The following is a 15,549-nucleotide window of genomic DNA, read 5'->3' on the forward strand; positions in this document are numbered from 1 at the left end:
TTATCGGAACAAAAATGGGTATTAAAAAAATAAAAGAGGAAGAAGGAAAATAGGAAAAACTGGAGAATGCTGGGTTTGCAGTGAAAAACCTACCCTTGAGCAGAACACTAAATGAATGAATGAATGTTTTGAGCGACAACTTTAATAAATTACTTGGTGTTAATTCAGATTAATATGTAGCATTTAAAAAAATGTCATTATAATTTTGTTCATAATTTAACCTTTTTATTGATTTTGTGTATTTCATAATATTCTGGCTGTACAAAATTGTTTACTGTCTGTATTCCCCAGGAGCATTTCTGTGGAGTTAAAAATGTTACAAACTTCTATGATGTGTAGTATGGCTTTCAATAACATACAATCGTATACTTAGCTTAGTGTAGGCTACAAAACATATTGATGGAAAAACGGTCTATGTTGGCGTCGGATAATAAGTTTATGAGCGGAATTACGATGTAACATTTTTGTTCCTCCTGCGCAGTCAGTAGTTTGCAACATAGACCGTTATTCGGCCCAACGCTTCAAATGAAGAAAAGACATTATCACAGACAGCAGCAAGTTTGTTTTTTATCGTCTTTTATAACTTATAGTCTAAACCACGATAGTCATGCAGGGTGAACAGATGATAAACAAACCGCTACGCTGCTATCAGGCTCTTGAAAGAAATGGTCGCAGGTTCCCTTTTCTAAGCTTACTATCAGTGATACGACTCACAGTATCAGCAATTCGACACAGCACGCATTATTGATAAGAAATACTAAGCTAAAATGTTAGCTATTATGAGGATACGGAATTGTCTATCTTGAGAATGTTAAATTATGACTTACATAAGCATTTCTCTTTTTTTCGAAAACTTTTGTTGCTACAAAGCTGATTTTTTTACAGCACATGTATACATAACTCGAATATATGATGAAATAATAGTTTTTGTTTAATTTTTCTTCGCAGCAAGAAATGATTTTTCCCCATTCATGTTTTTTCAACTATTTTTAGTACATTACCCCTCTAACATCTACAAATAAAAAAAATATATTAAAAATATTCTTTCAGTACTCGTAAAACATCCAAAAAATTATCAAAATTCCAGCTTGCTAGATTAAATAGAAGCTGAGAATAGGTTTCCTTTGTGTGAAGAAAACAAAATTTGGGGAAAATAAGCGTTAAATTAAAACATAAATACATAAAACATAACCACTCCACAGATAAAAGAAAAAAAAACACACATGAAAAAAATGTTTTTACGACTTAAATATATATATATATATATATATATATATATTTTAAATTCAAAATGGTGGCAGTTTACTGTGCAGTGATGAAGCGTTTCCCTCATAACTCATAAACTTGTTAAGTTTTTCATGTTCTCTCTCTTTCATTTTATTGCTGAAACTCATGTCTACAATGTCATACTCTTTCAACTACATTCCTCAATAAATAATGTTGTAAATTTTGTGCTAGAAGAAAGTACTGATATTTAACCATTTTTTTTAATTAATTTATTTTTATCAGACAATCTATGAAAGGTAGAGAAGTGATCTTGCATCATATTGTAATATGACATGCATAAATACACACAAAAAATTTCATCACAGAATGTTGGGTAGTTTTTGAGTTATGTTGGAAACGCTTCATCACTGCACAGTGAACTGAATTTTGAAAACAAAAAATGTAAATAATTTTTTTAAATCGTAAAAATATTTTTGCCATATAGCAGAAGGACAGTGTTTTACACATACTAATTTTCATTATTGTATAAGATACAGTAATGGAGAAAAAAAAGTGTTGAATATTTCCAAAATTTTACTGCTGTAAGCTGTACCTAACCCCGTAAGCTGGATGTTCTCAATAAGCCGGCATGAATTGAAACACTTACGAAGAAATCTGTCTTAGAAAAGTGTACCTATCTTATTATAAATGCATGATAAATATTTTGGTAATCCTTTTGGGCCACCTTACAAATTGATTGAGTATATAGAAATGTTTAACTTACAACAGTCTATAGACGGTCATCTGAAGCTTGGTTAAAGTTTCATAAAGTAGATATAATGATTTTAGATCTACAATTATAAGTATGGTTTTAAAATCCCAGTACTCTTAAGAAAGGAGTTGCTAAAACTGTCTTCTTGTTTAAAAACTTTTGTCCCAAATTTTTAAGAAGTAATGCATCACTCGCTGCAGTTTTCGTTCAGAAATAGAGATGATGTTTTCCTAGATATTTTTCAGAAGTTGCAGGTTATGTGGATTATGTTCGTACACTTTGTCTTTTAGAGCTCCCTAGAGACAGAATCAAGAAAAAAAGCAAAAACAAAATCTGCTTCCTTTCCAACAGGATTCTGAGACAGCTCATACGGCCAAATACACTATGGAAGAACTTCATATAATATTCGAGAACACAATTATTATCAGTAGGAATACATAACATGCTCTGTGACTAGCCGGGACCTTCAAACCGACTCGTTGTAGATTATCTATAATATATTCACTCAGTACTCGCTCTAAATACGTACAGAATGGCACCCTCAAACTTTCTTGAATTTGAGTGTCTAGTAAAGAAATACCAAAGACACGGGAAGATTTTTATTGTTTTTATTGGGAAGTTCAACTCAAATATTTTCGTTATTGATGTCGATGGCACTTGCGATTGCTGTCTGCCGATGCTGGAATTACGCAACACAAGAATTACCCATCTAAGCTAGTCTAGTAATTGTTCGAGAAATCAAGCCAACAGACAAACAGCAGCGACAAGAATTTCTAATAAAATTGAAATCCTAGAGCGCATTAATCAAAACCAAGATCTTTTTCAGGGACGTTACAGTATGCTTTATTATGTTTTCTGACGTGACAACTTTCGTAGAGCGCATTGGAGACATTCGTGAACTAAATGTTTGCTCATTTTGAATACATTCTTTAAACAAATATGATAACTGATGAACTGTTAAGTTATTTAAATGAATAAATGAATAAGTAAATAAATAAATGAGTGATTGAGTGATTAAGTAAATAAATAAATATATGAGTGAATAAATGAATAAGTGAATGGGTGAATAAATAAATGAGTAAATAAATGAGTGAATAAATAAATAAGTGAATGAGTGAATAAATGAATGAGTGAGTGGGTGAATAAGTAAATGAGTATATATATATAAATGAGTAAATAAATAAATCAGTAAATAAACAAATAAATAAATAAGTAAGTAAGTAAATAAATAAATAAATAAATAAATAAATAAATAAATAAATAAATAAATAAATAAATAAATAAATAAATAAATAAATAAAGATCTCACTGTGTTAACATTATAAAATTTGGTTTTATCACAGTCTAGTATATACAGTCACGAAGCTCAATACGTAGTAAATATTCATCCATAGATAGTTGCTAACCACTAGGAGATAATATCGCCTCATTACAGACAATGCGAAATAGTACCGGCACAGTCTATTGTTCCTAGCACCCTCACAACTCAAGCTTCGTGACTGTATATACTAGACTGTGGTTTTATGTTGCCTCCTTCTCAGAGAATAATGCAAACAACATCGAAACAAGTCAGTCAGGTAACATGACACCAAAGTTCATAATGTTAACACAGTGAAGTCGTTATTTATTTATTAAAATAACTTAGCAGTATCAGTGACTAAATTAATGTTTACTGTGGTTTTATGAAGGATAAGGTAGTTGGACCTTTTTACATTGAGCTTACTGTCACAGCATCGCCGTACATAGACAAGCTAGAAGATTACGTATTTCTACAGATGGCGTTCAATCAACCTAGCATAATCTTCCAATAAAACGGAATACGGCCTCATTGGATAACATTTTTCTGAATTATTGAATTGGACGTGGCGGTAATATAGCATGGCCTCCTAGTTGTCCCGACATTACTCGCTATGTAGGCTATATTTTGTGGCTCTGTTAAGAACATCATATATTCCACCAATGTTACTGACCTCGAAAACTTACGTGGTCGCATTCTGGAAACAGTAGTAACTATCACACCAGAAATGCTACAAAAAACCTGGACAAAAATTGAGTAACGTTTGAATGTTGTTCGTGTTATCGGCTGTGGAGATCTACTACTGATTGTTTTTTTAAATTGAGTTGTACTTCTAAATAAAGTTGACAAAAACTTCCGTGCTTTTTCTTCTTCTCTTGAGGGGCGATTGAAATTAGAGAGTTCGAGAGGGTTCAGCAGGTATGTCGTCGAAATACTATCACTGTCATTAGGATTTTTAAACTGCAATAATTACACATTTAGAGAAATTTTCATGTGTATTCACATAAAAACACAAATTGTGATGGCACATAAAACCTCGGGATCTAGTAACAACTTTCATTCACGCTTACCAAGAAATGTGAGGCGACATTTGTTTCCAGGACTTTGGAAACCGAGGACGGCGGCGTGTTCAGAATGGGGTCAAAATAAAGGAGTCCGGCGTTGTTGACGAGAATGTCGACATATCCGACCTTCTTCGCCAGTTCTTCTACGGCTGTGTTGTCTGTTACATCGCAGGTGTATGCCTGCGCTTTATGTCCCATCTTCACGATGTCCTGGGCAGTCCTCATGATGCCTTCAGCGTTTATGTCTACACAGATCACATGGCAGCCCAGGGTTGATAGCTTCAGTGCTAGCTCTCGTCCTATACCACGAGCCGCACCTGTAACCTGCAGAAAGTCAGCATTTAGAAAAAGGTATTCCTCAACTGAGGAACTCAAATTCATTGACAAGGGAAAGCATTCTCGATATTCAGCTGGAGGAATGTTCTTCGCGGCCAAATGTTACTTAATCCTCCCCATAGTTGTTTACTCAACTGTCCGAAGATAGGTTTGAACTTCACAAGTTTTATTAACATGACACTTCTTACGAGACAACTAGGCCAGGAGATAATGGGATAGGGTGGCCACTTCCTTTCCCCCCTCCATGGTTAGCATGCCTGTCCGTGAAACGAGCAGGCATGGATTCAAATCCTGGTTGGGACAAGTTACCTGGCTAAGGTTTTTCCGAGGTTTTCCCTCAACTCATTGAGAGCAAATGCCGTATAACCTTCGGCGCCGAATCCTGGACTCATTTCACTGGCATTATCACCTTCATCTCATTCAGACGCTAGATAACCATAGCAGTTGATAAAGTGTCGTGAGAATACGGGCGCGGTTCAAAAATTTTAAATATACAAATGAAAGGGCAGGTATGTGTACTGTTAGGGTAGGGATGAAACATCCATATATGACAGGAAAGGACAGATATGTGTATGTGCTACTAGAAGGGGCAGCGCTTGTACTAGTGACGTATGGTAGGATACGTTAACGATACAGTGAAGGACCTGCTCTCGGGCAGAAAACTGCGTATAAATAAATGAACGAGTGAATTAATTAATGACTGTTTTTATAAGGTTTGCGCTGTTTATCCGTTGTTTAATTTGGGCTTTTATATAATCATACTGGTTCGGATATCCGTTACATAAGATCGTCCAAATAAATAACTGAAACATTTCTGAATCTCTGACCTTGGCTTCTAATTGAAGGCGATTGCCTTGGAATTCCATTACACCACAAATGAAAAATAATACAATAAGGAACAAATAATTATAAAATAAATTAATAATTTTAAGACATATCTGAGTTGTCGCTTCGTGCTCCCTGAAGTAACGTCTCTTCACTGACGAAAGAGGAGCGCATAGCTTAGCTAGTTGCGATAACTCCCAACAGATGTCAGGTCTGTAGCTGGAGGCGGGCGAATGATATATGGAATTATGTAATAATAAAATAATACAAATTTGGATGGAAGCGGATTGGGACTATTATACTAGATACTGTTCGAAATTCGGCTGAAACCATAAGGAAGCCGTTTGTCATTGAGACCGAACTCTAGATCCCCAGAATACATGGCAGGCATATTAATCTATACCACCTCCTGCTCGAGCGCATCCGATGACTGCTTATATTGCCTACTTATTGAATGGTCAAACATGTAACACGAATAGGAAAAATTTGTAGCTAGATGGCAGCTCCTAATGGACTTTGAAGTCGTTTGTGAATACATTAGGTCGTATGCTTTATGTTTGTATTATGTGATTAGAATATTACTTTGTTGCGAGACTCTAATAGCTTCGTTACTACATTAGCTATATTCTTTGCCCTTGAAACAAAAGGAAATACAACAAGACATGCATAATTTAAAATATGAAAGCCAATGAGTTGCTTAGTTATATTAAGCCCCTATGTGACAGAATTAAAAAGAGTTTCCAAATTAAAACTGAAAAATAACTATTAGTAGAGCAATTTATGGAACTTGAAAGGTTAATAATTTCGGAATATATATTGTATTTACTGTCACATGTTAAAATTGCTGTATCCTGTTTATTTTTTCTAAATTTGGGCCCTAAATTTAATTTGCTGCAGAAATAATATTTCTGCTTTTGACCCTAATCTGCGAATAAATTGAAGAATAAAATTAGCCTATTATGAAAATTATGGTTTTACCAATTAATGGGCACTGCTTATTCTTATTTAATTGAACAACGATCACTCGGTAAAAGAAGATATTTGAAATAAGGTGGTGTTGATGCCGTTAGTTTCATCAAAAAGAGCCAATTACACATTCTTTACTGATTTAATATACTTTTAATCTGGCTCTTGATTTATAATAATATTTTGTACTCACCAATACTGTCTCTCCTTTGATATCCTTGCATTTTCGGGGAACGACTATGTGAAAAATCGTCTTGCTGAGCTCTACACTAAGGCTATAGGAGCAGACCAGTACAAATTCTGTTAACATTCTCGTCCATGATAACACCTTCCTGATGCCACCATTCATTTTGTTGCTTCAAGCATCTGTTATAACAAATAACAAGTCGAATTGTATTTATTTATTAATAAGTAATGAAATAATATATACAAATAATTATAGGAGATAAGAGCTTGAAAAGAATGAGTGAGAGTTGATAATAAAAATAATTAAAGAAAATAATATACCACAATTGATAAGAGGTCGATAAATAGAAGAGAGACAGTATAGGAGATATGGGATAGAGTAGAAGAGGGTGGATGAGGGGGTAGCAACAGCAGAACAGCGTAATAGGCATGAGAAAATAATTAACAAATAAATATATAAATACAAGGCAAGAGTGTGGGGGGGGGGGGGTAAAACAGATAAGACGATTAACTAAAAGTGAAAAAAAGGAAATGAACTGCAGTGGAAATGATAAACAATGAACTGAGTGAAAAGCAGGCAGCGCATTTTCGTTCCCAAACAAGTTAGGAAAGTTATCGGTTAGTATATTCTGGAGTTTTAGAGTTCAATCTCTCACCCTAAATGTTTACGTCAGGATGTATAACCTAGCTTCGGTACATAATAATAATGGAGCATAACAACTGTAAGTGGGATTGCTACTAAATTGAAATGGTCTGTCCAGTTAATTTTTGACCATATAAACGCACTAACACTGCGAAACTAGCTCTGTATAAAATAGTAGTGCTACTTATGACAGAAAATATAATTAGATCGATAATAATACTGAACTAGTATATACAATATATGTTATAGAACATAATAGTAAACATGGTACACATCAACTGTAAATACTATATGTATAATATATACAATAAATTCATTTAACTAAATCAACTCCGTTACGGTGAACAAAAACATTTATATTCTTAGATTATGAAATTCATATCTTTTACTATAACTGCCGGTAAAAATTAGTTTAAACTAAGAAAATATTCTTCCTACTTCACATGACGTTATAGGGACATATTTATAATATATTACATCATCATTATTTAATGACCCCCAGCGTACCTGCTTGCAATTCTACCTTGCTTATGAATCCACGTGACGTAATAGATGTAGCTACCAGAAGAAGCTACTCGATCCGCTGTAAGTTTGGGAACGAAAATGTGCTGCGTGGTGAAAAGTGTGGGAAATGTTAAAATGATGTTGGACCGAAAAACAGAAATGTGAAGGTCCACCATGGGTGAAATTGTAAAGTTGGCTGAAAAAAATGTAATAAGCATGTTCTGTGAAAGCAATATTATAATATGCTAAGGAAAAACATGTAACACCAGACATTTCTGAAGTATAAGCTATATATGTTTACAGCTTTATAATAGTATTGAGATAACATATACGACCTTTATTCATTAGGCATAACATTGAAAATCTGATCTCCTGATCAAAGATAAATTGCAAAATAATTAAATTTTATGAATTTAAAACAGTAGCCTACTATTAAAACCAGAAACATGCATTATGTATAATCATCCTGAATCGAATCCTGTGGTCCTTTCATGTCTCAAAAAATCGAAGACGTTTCCCTATTATATATTAATAGAAGTTACTTAAGTTTCAGTAAAATAGTAGGCCTACGGTTGGTGATCAAAGGCAAACCAGAAGAAATAATCACTCGTCTAGATCATTCAATCTGGTGAAACTTGCCTGCGCGTGAGGGGAAGCAGAAAGTGGAGTAGAAGCTTCCCTTCCTCTCTACGCTTCTACTCGGAGCTAGCTAGTTCACTTACCTCCACAGTAAGGTTCTTACAGTAAGCTACGACGCACACATGAATAATTTGGTTTCACGAGATAATGAATGGCCTATAATTTTATTTGATTTATTTTACGACACTTTAACAACTGCTATGGTTATCTACTGTGTGAGTGAAACGAAGGTGATAATGCCTGCGAATTGAGTCCAAGGTCCAGCGACTGAAGTTAGCGAGTATTTTCTGTCTATGGTCGAGGGTAAAGTATGGAAAAAACCCTCAACTAGTTAGCTTCTTCCAGCCAATTTGTTTTATTAGATTTATTTTTAGAGTTGTTTTGGTTTTTATGGGTTTTTATTTTGTTATTAATGACATAATTTATTTTATTGAATGGGATATTATTAGCTTTAATTCTGGATCTGTTGTTATGACATTCTTACTTGATTGAATACCTTGGGTAGAGCTCGTTTCACAGTCAGTCATGCTAATCGTTACTCCACAGCGATGGACAATACTCGTATTAGTAACGGTACATTGGCCCAATTATTCTACACGATCTCCAACTATTTCAGTTGTGGCATAAAATAATTTTTAGTCAATAATTAGAACACAAACCGAAGAAACATATTAGTAAAATTCTTAACTGTTAGCAATGCCTGCTCAATTATGTGGGTGTGAAACTTCAGTGTTGGAAACCTTTCATGGAGAAGTACATACACATTATTACGTTAAAGGAAAAGACAGAGTAGTAGTTGTTTATGTAGAGTGTGTGAAGTTAAACTTTTTACGACTCGAGCTAAAAATTATACGAGAAAAAACATAGATGTAACATATAAGTTCCACACATAATTTTATTTATTGCCATGCCAAAAAGACATTTTTCAGAAGAAATGTATTCTGCTCTCACAACAAAATCTTATCCTACGACATCCAAAGAGAACAAAATCTCTAGAAGATTACAGTAAGTCTTGAATCGATTTTAACGTTGGATAAGGCTATTATTAGAGTGTCACTACACTGCTCTGTTGATATTGGAGAAAGCCAGCGATTACCTACTTAGATATAACACTAGGAACAAGTCCCCTGCAATCGGTAATCATCATGTTTAGGTAGAGCATGAAAGTCAAGGAATATTATGGGCAGTAAAAAATCGATCATATGGGAATGGGTATTTAAGAGTTGTTAATTCACTTAAAAACGTGAATCTAGTACAACGTTAATATAAATTAATTTTATTTCCTAGAATATATCTATTTAAAAATAAAATAATAAATGAACAAACAATTAAACAGTAAATAGAATAAATAAAAATAAATAAATAAATATTAATACCTTAAACTGTCCAGCAATATACTTAATATTTGCGCCGATGTCAAGCGTTGAATAATATCTACTTTGTCAGAAATACTCAGTCATGAACGTATTTGTGACATGATGTCTTACCGATATGAGGGGGGGGGGCTTGGGTTCTCGTCATAACAGAAGGCCATGTTGTCCTGTTTTACTGCTTTCTTTAGGCTCAAACGCATCCTACCAAATCGATGGAGCAGTGTATAATGAAACAGACAGTTCGCGTAACATTGAGGCAAATGTCGTTCTTAGGATGCCAATGAAAATGAAAGAATAAAGACTGATGTAACCGTAAGTCAGGGCTGGGCAGCAAGAGCGGATTCTACTCTCTCACAGGGAGCCATATGATTTCTCTTCATCCCCTTACTTCCCCGCCGAACACCGAGTAGCGTTGATTCAGTGACGGATGAATATTAAGCGTCCCCGTTTAGAGACTGGTTCCGCTCCCGATGCCCAGCCTTGCCGTAAGTGATACAACTAAATATTTTAAATTATCTCGCCGGGACACCATATTTTACCAGAATATAAGTTAACTCACGTTATGTCTGAAGAAGTATAATATCAGTGTGTTCCATGGATTACAGGTTGGAGGGAAATATCATCAGAAATAACGCCTGTCGTAATGTTTAAAAGTAGAAACCCTATCACTGAACAACAACCACTCATCAAGACAATTGCTTGCAAAATTCAGTATAATACCAAGAACACTACTGTCAACTATGACGACTTAGGCTCGAATTTGAATTAGAAATTACATCTTTAAGGCGAATATTTGGAAATAAACTAATAAATTTGAAAGTCATTTTGAGAGTTGATTTCAGATAAGTTGAAATTTATATATACACAGTCACATTCACTGTAATGCAACGAAGAGACGGATTCGACATCTGGCTCCACATTCTTCACCATAAATACTTAAGTATTAACAAAAAGCATTATTCATGCTCTTTTCCAAATTATTGTTTATAAAAAACATATTTTTGGTTAATTTCATATGTCTATTACAACTCATCGCTACGAGCGATTGAACCAAACACACATAGAATGCCAATGCTTGTATTTCTTCAATGACTTTTCTTATCTGAATATAGTACCACTAGCGGGTAATTACTGCTATTTTCAAACTTTTAAATATTTTCAAATTTCAATTATCTGCATACAACATGACCTAAATTGGTTATATAATATTTACAGACTCAATTGAAGTGTGTTTATCATTATAAAGTTTTATTAAATGTTATTTCTTGCATGCTAAAATGACTCAGAACCACTCTAGTATTCACATATAATTTTTATAATGTTTTTATACATGTTCAATTTTATAATATGCACAAATGTTCTCTCACTGTATATCAATTGTGTTCAATGTGCGATTTATTGTGTTCTCCACCTGAAGTCGACTTTTTAAAGAAGTCGAAAATATTTCTTGGAAATATAACTTTGCAAGAGGAATTAATTCTGTATTAATACAAAGTGATAGTCCACACCTGTGGAGTAACGGTCAGAGCGTCTGGCCGCAAAACCAGGTGGCCCGGGTTCGAATCCTGGTCGGGGAAAGTTACCTGGCTGAGGTTTTCCCTCAACCCAATACGAGCAAATGCTGGGTAACTTTCGGTGCTGGACCCCGGACTCATTTCACTGGCATTATCACCTTCATATCATTCAGACGCTAAATAACCTCAGATGTTGATACAGCGTCGTAAAATAACCGAATAAAAATAAATACAAAGTGATAAGTTGTAGACTGAAACTACACAACTATAATTTAATACTAGTTTAATTTAAAATGAACTAATAGATCAGAAACAATTGAGGTAAAGAAGAAGTGAACTAGTTGTATTTAACTTCAATTACAAAATTAAAGTCTATGGAGACAAATGAATCACTCGTTTAGAAAGATTGGATCAAGAGAGGTTACCTAAGCTAATGTTCTATTAAGTATGGGTACAGGCCTAAGAAATGTGGAATGCTCTAAAAAAATGGAGCGAACAATAGTGTGTGCTACAGGTATGTGGTCTAACACATTATAGAGGAAGAAGAAGACGAAAATATATATAACTAAATTGAATCAAGTATGCACAAACTAAAGACAGAACAGAATAATAACCTTACAATAAATTTAATTAAGTGCTAACTAAACACAGAACTGAATTAAAACGGACAACTAAATTTTATTAAACTAACTACGAGTAATAAGTAAACACAAGACTAAATTAAACATAAAACTGAATAAGAGTACTGACTAAATGCAGAACTGAATGAAATCCTAAAAAATAAAATACTGAATAAATATCTTACACAACTAAATTGAAAGTTAAAACAATTTTAATGTCATTACTAGAGCTCTGCGTTTGATTACTTAAGAGTGCAAGTAAAGTGTATATGGATCATACTAGATTCTCTCTACGAGTCAGATCTATCCAAGGCTGCAATGAGTTGTCTCTCAGCTTCGTTTAATGTGTTTACAACTGCTTATTCGTATGTTTGCCTGATTAGGCACTGAATAATATATAGTTTGAAGATGGTCCTGTAGTATCTAATAATGTTAATAATAAATGTCCAGGAATTATATGAATATTTTTAAAATAAAAAAGCCGCCCTAAATAAGGGTTCGAATAGATCGGCCTACTAATCAATTCATAAAGAATAATCATGAAATCCAATTGTGTGACAATTTGAAAGGGAAATGAAAATATTAAGATAAATGATGTGAAAACATAGGAAATCATTTACAATAAAAGCTTGTTGGGTACAAATGATTACTAATTATAGCTAAGGATGATTTTAACACATGATTTCCTACGGCATCAATCGTTGCATCAGAAATTTTAAATTGTTTAGGTTGATTTAAAGTTTCTCATGGGATCGTGCCACGGGCACCGAACATGAGCCCAAAAACTGTCCAATGTGTGGTGTGGTATTGTGCTCCGAGATGCTGACAACAAGGCTCATATATGACTTGTTTTTCACGACACACCTCTTGTGGCTGTTGCTCGTGCATCTCGAAACGGATTGTGGGATCAAGAATGACACCCTTATCCTTCTGCCGATCAATTATGATGATATCAGCCCGTCTAGTAGAGCCATCAGAAGAGACGCAACCAACTTCCTCATAAACCTCATAGGAAGCATTCTGACGGATTGAAGATGCAATGAGAGAACGAACCGTATTATGTCTGTTGATTCGGAGCAATTCTCCATGATGGCAGAAACCCAAGACGTGAGGAAGCGTTTCTTGATCGTCGCATCTTCTGCAACGGGTTGAGTCACTTACTTACTTACAAATGGCTTTTAAGGGGTTAGGTACAATTTATAGCAGTAAAAGTTTTGGAAATATTCAATATTTTTATTCCTCTATTACTGTATCTTGTACAATAATAAAAATTGGTATGTATAAAACACTGTTCTTCTGCTATATAAGAAAAATATTTTTACGATTTAAAAAAATTATTTATATATATATATATATATATATATATATATATATATATATATATATATATTTCTTTCCAAAATTCAAAATGTTGTCAGTCCACTGTGCCGTTATGAAGCGTTTCCCTCATAACTCAAAAACTAGTTAACTTTTCATGTTCTCTCTCTTGTATTTTATTTCTGAAACTCATGTTTACAATATCATGCTCGTTGAACTACATTCCTTAATAAATAATATATTTTTATTTTATATAATAGAAAATACTAATGTGTGACCATTTTTAAAATGAATTTACTTTTTATCAGACAATCTATCAAAGGTAGAGGAGTGATCTTGCATTATATTGTAGATATGACATGCACAAATATACACACAAAATGTCATCACAGAATGTTGGCTAGCTTTTGAGTTATCTGGCAAACGCATCATCACTGCACAGTGAACTAAATTTTGAAGAAAAAAATGTAAATAATTATTTTAAATCGTAAAAGTATATATATATTTTTTCACATAGCAGGACAGTGTTCTACACATACTAATTTTCATTATAGTACAAAATACAGTAATGGAGGGAAAAAAATGTTGAATATTTCCAAAATTTTATTGTTCTAACCTGTACCTAACCCCTTAAGGAACTCCAAGGTTCATTGCCGCACTCACATAAGCCCACCATCGGGCTCTATCCTGTGCAAGATTAATCCAGTCTCTATCATCATATCCCATCTCCCTCAAATCCATTTTAATATTATTTTAATATTTTTAAGATTTAAAAAAAAATTATATAGATATATATTTTTTTTTTCAAAATTCAAAATGTTGTCAGTCCACTGTGCAGTTATGAAGCATTTCCCTCACAACTCAAAAACTCGTTAACTTTTTCATGTTCTCTTCTTTTATTTTATTGCTGAAAACTCATGTTTACAATATCATGCTCGTTGAACTACATTCCTTAATAAATAATATTTTTTTATTTATTTATCAGAGCTTCCTCAAATTAGAGGCTGCCATTAGACAAAGCATACAAAACAATACAAGAACAAATAGATGATGAGAGCTAAAAGAGTAAGAAAAAGGCAAAAAATACAAAAACAAACAATGGCAGTTTACAGAAGAAAAAAAAATTCAAGTAAAGAACCAATGAAAGCTAAGAAGGAAAAAGAAAAATGATAATGGTGCGTCAGTTTTTTCCATACACTGAATTAGAGTCCATATACGTGAAAATACTTATATTTGATCATTTTTTAAAATGAATTTACTTTTTATCAGACAATCTATCAAAGGTAGAGAAGTGATCTTGCATCATATTGTAGATATGACATGCATAAATATACACAAAAAATTTCATCACACAATGTTGATTAGCTTTTGAGTTATCTGGGAAACGCATCATCACTGCGCAGTGAACTAAATTTTGAAGAAAAAATGTAAACAATTTTTTTAAATCGTAAAAATATATTTTTTTTTTTCACATAGAAGAAGGACAATGTTGAACACACAGCCTACTAATTTTAATTATTGTACAAAATATAATAATGGAGGAAAAAATGTTGAATATTTCCAAAATTTTATTGTTGTAACCTGTACCTAACCTCTTAAGGAACCCCAAGGTTCATTGCCGCCCTCACATAAGCCCACCATCGGTCCCTATCCCGTGCAAGATTAATCCAGTCTCTATCATCATATCCCACCTCCCTAAAATCAATTTTAATATTATCCTCCCATCTACGTCTGGGCCTCCCCAAAGGTCTATTTCCCTCCGGTCTCCCAATTAACACTCTACATGCATTTCTGGATTCGCCCAATTGATTGCATATAAAATAATAAAAGTGCCCTGGCGCCGCCCGGCTTCCGAAAATAGTACCCTGGTGCCGTCAGGAATGAAATACACCGCTGGTTATAACACAGTATTAAAGTAATGTACTCACCCAGTTAAGTCCTGAAGTTAACACAAAGCGAGTTGAACCACAAGTAACACTAAATAACAGCATGTTTGTGATATTCGAAATTATACGAGTCAATATCTTCAAGGACGTCAACTTCAAGGAAAAGCGCTGATATACAAGTAACTGTCACATGAGCAGCTAAATATTGCGGTAACAGGCAGGGGAAGTACTACAAAGAAACAAATTTAATAATATGCGTAGCATTTCATTTTGTCCGCATTTAGTGCATCTGTGAATAAATACATATAATTTCTGCTGCAGTTCTCTAACCACAGACCGATTGCATTAAACATAAATAATATCTACTGTAAATTGTCTGTCTAGTTTATCAGGTTCAGATA

General features: G+C 33.7%; 1 protein-coding gene across 3 annotated transcripts in view; it reads right to left on the reverse strand.

Annotated features, from left to right (window-relative positions):
* The window catches only part of LOC138715140 (short-chain dehydrogenase/reductase family 16C member 6-like), a 94,665-nt gene that overhangs the window by 15,833 nt on the left and 63,283 nt on the right, over nt 1–15,549 (reverse strand). For 2 of the 3 annotated variants that reach the window (XM_069847687.1, XM_069847686.1), the window contains exons 2-3: nt 6,660–6,832; nt 4,346–4,663 (exon numbers count right to left, since the gene is read on the reverse strand). In XM_069847687.1, coding sequence (XP_069703788.1) covers nt 4,346–4,663; nt 6,660–6,815 — 474 coding nt within the window. In that variant the 5' untranslated portion in view covers nt 6,816–6,832. Of the gene's footprint in view, nt 1–4,345; nt 4,664–6,659; nt 6,833–15,190; nt 15,300–15,549 lie in introns of those variants that run through there. The other variant, XM_069847685.1, reaches the window with a different exon arrangement.

This window comes from Periplaneta americana, chromosome 15 (assembly GCF_040183065.1).
Source record: "Periplaneta americana isolate PAMFEO1 chromosome 15, P.americana_PAMFEO1_priV1, whole genome shotgun sequence".
In the NCBI taxonomy this organism is placed as follows: Eukaryota; Metazoa; Arthropoda; class Insecta; order Blattodea; family Blattidae; genus Periplaneta; species Periplaneta americana.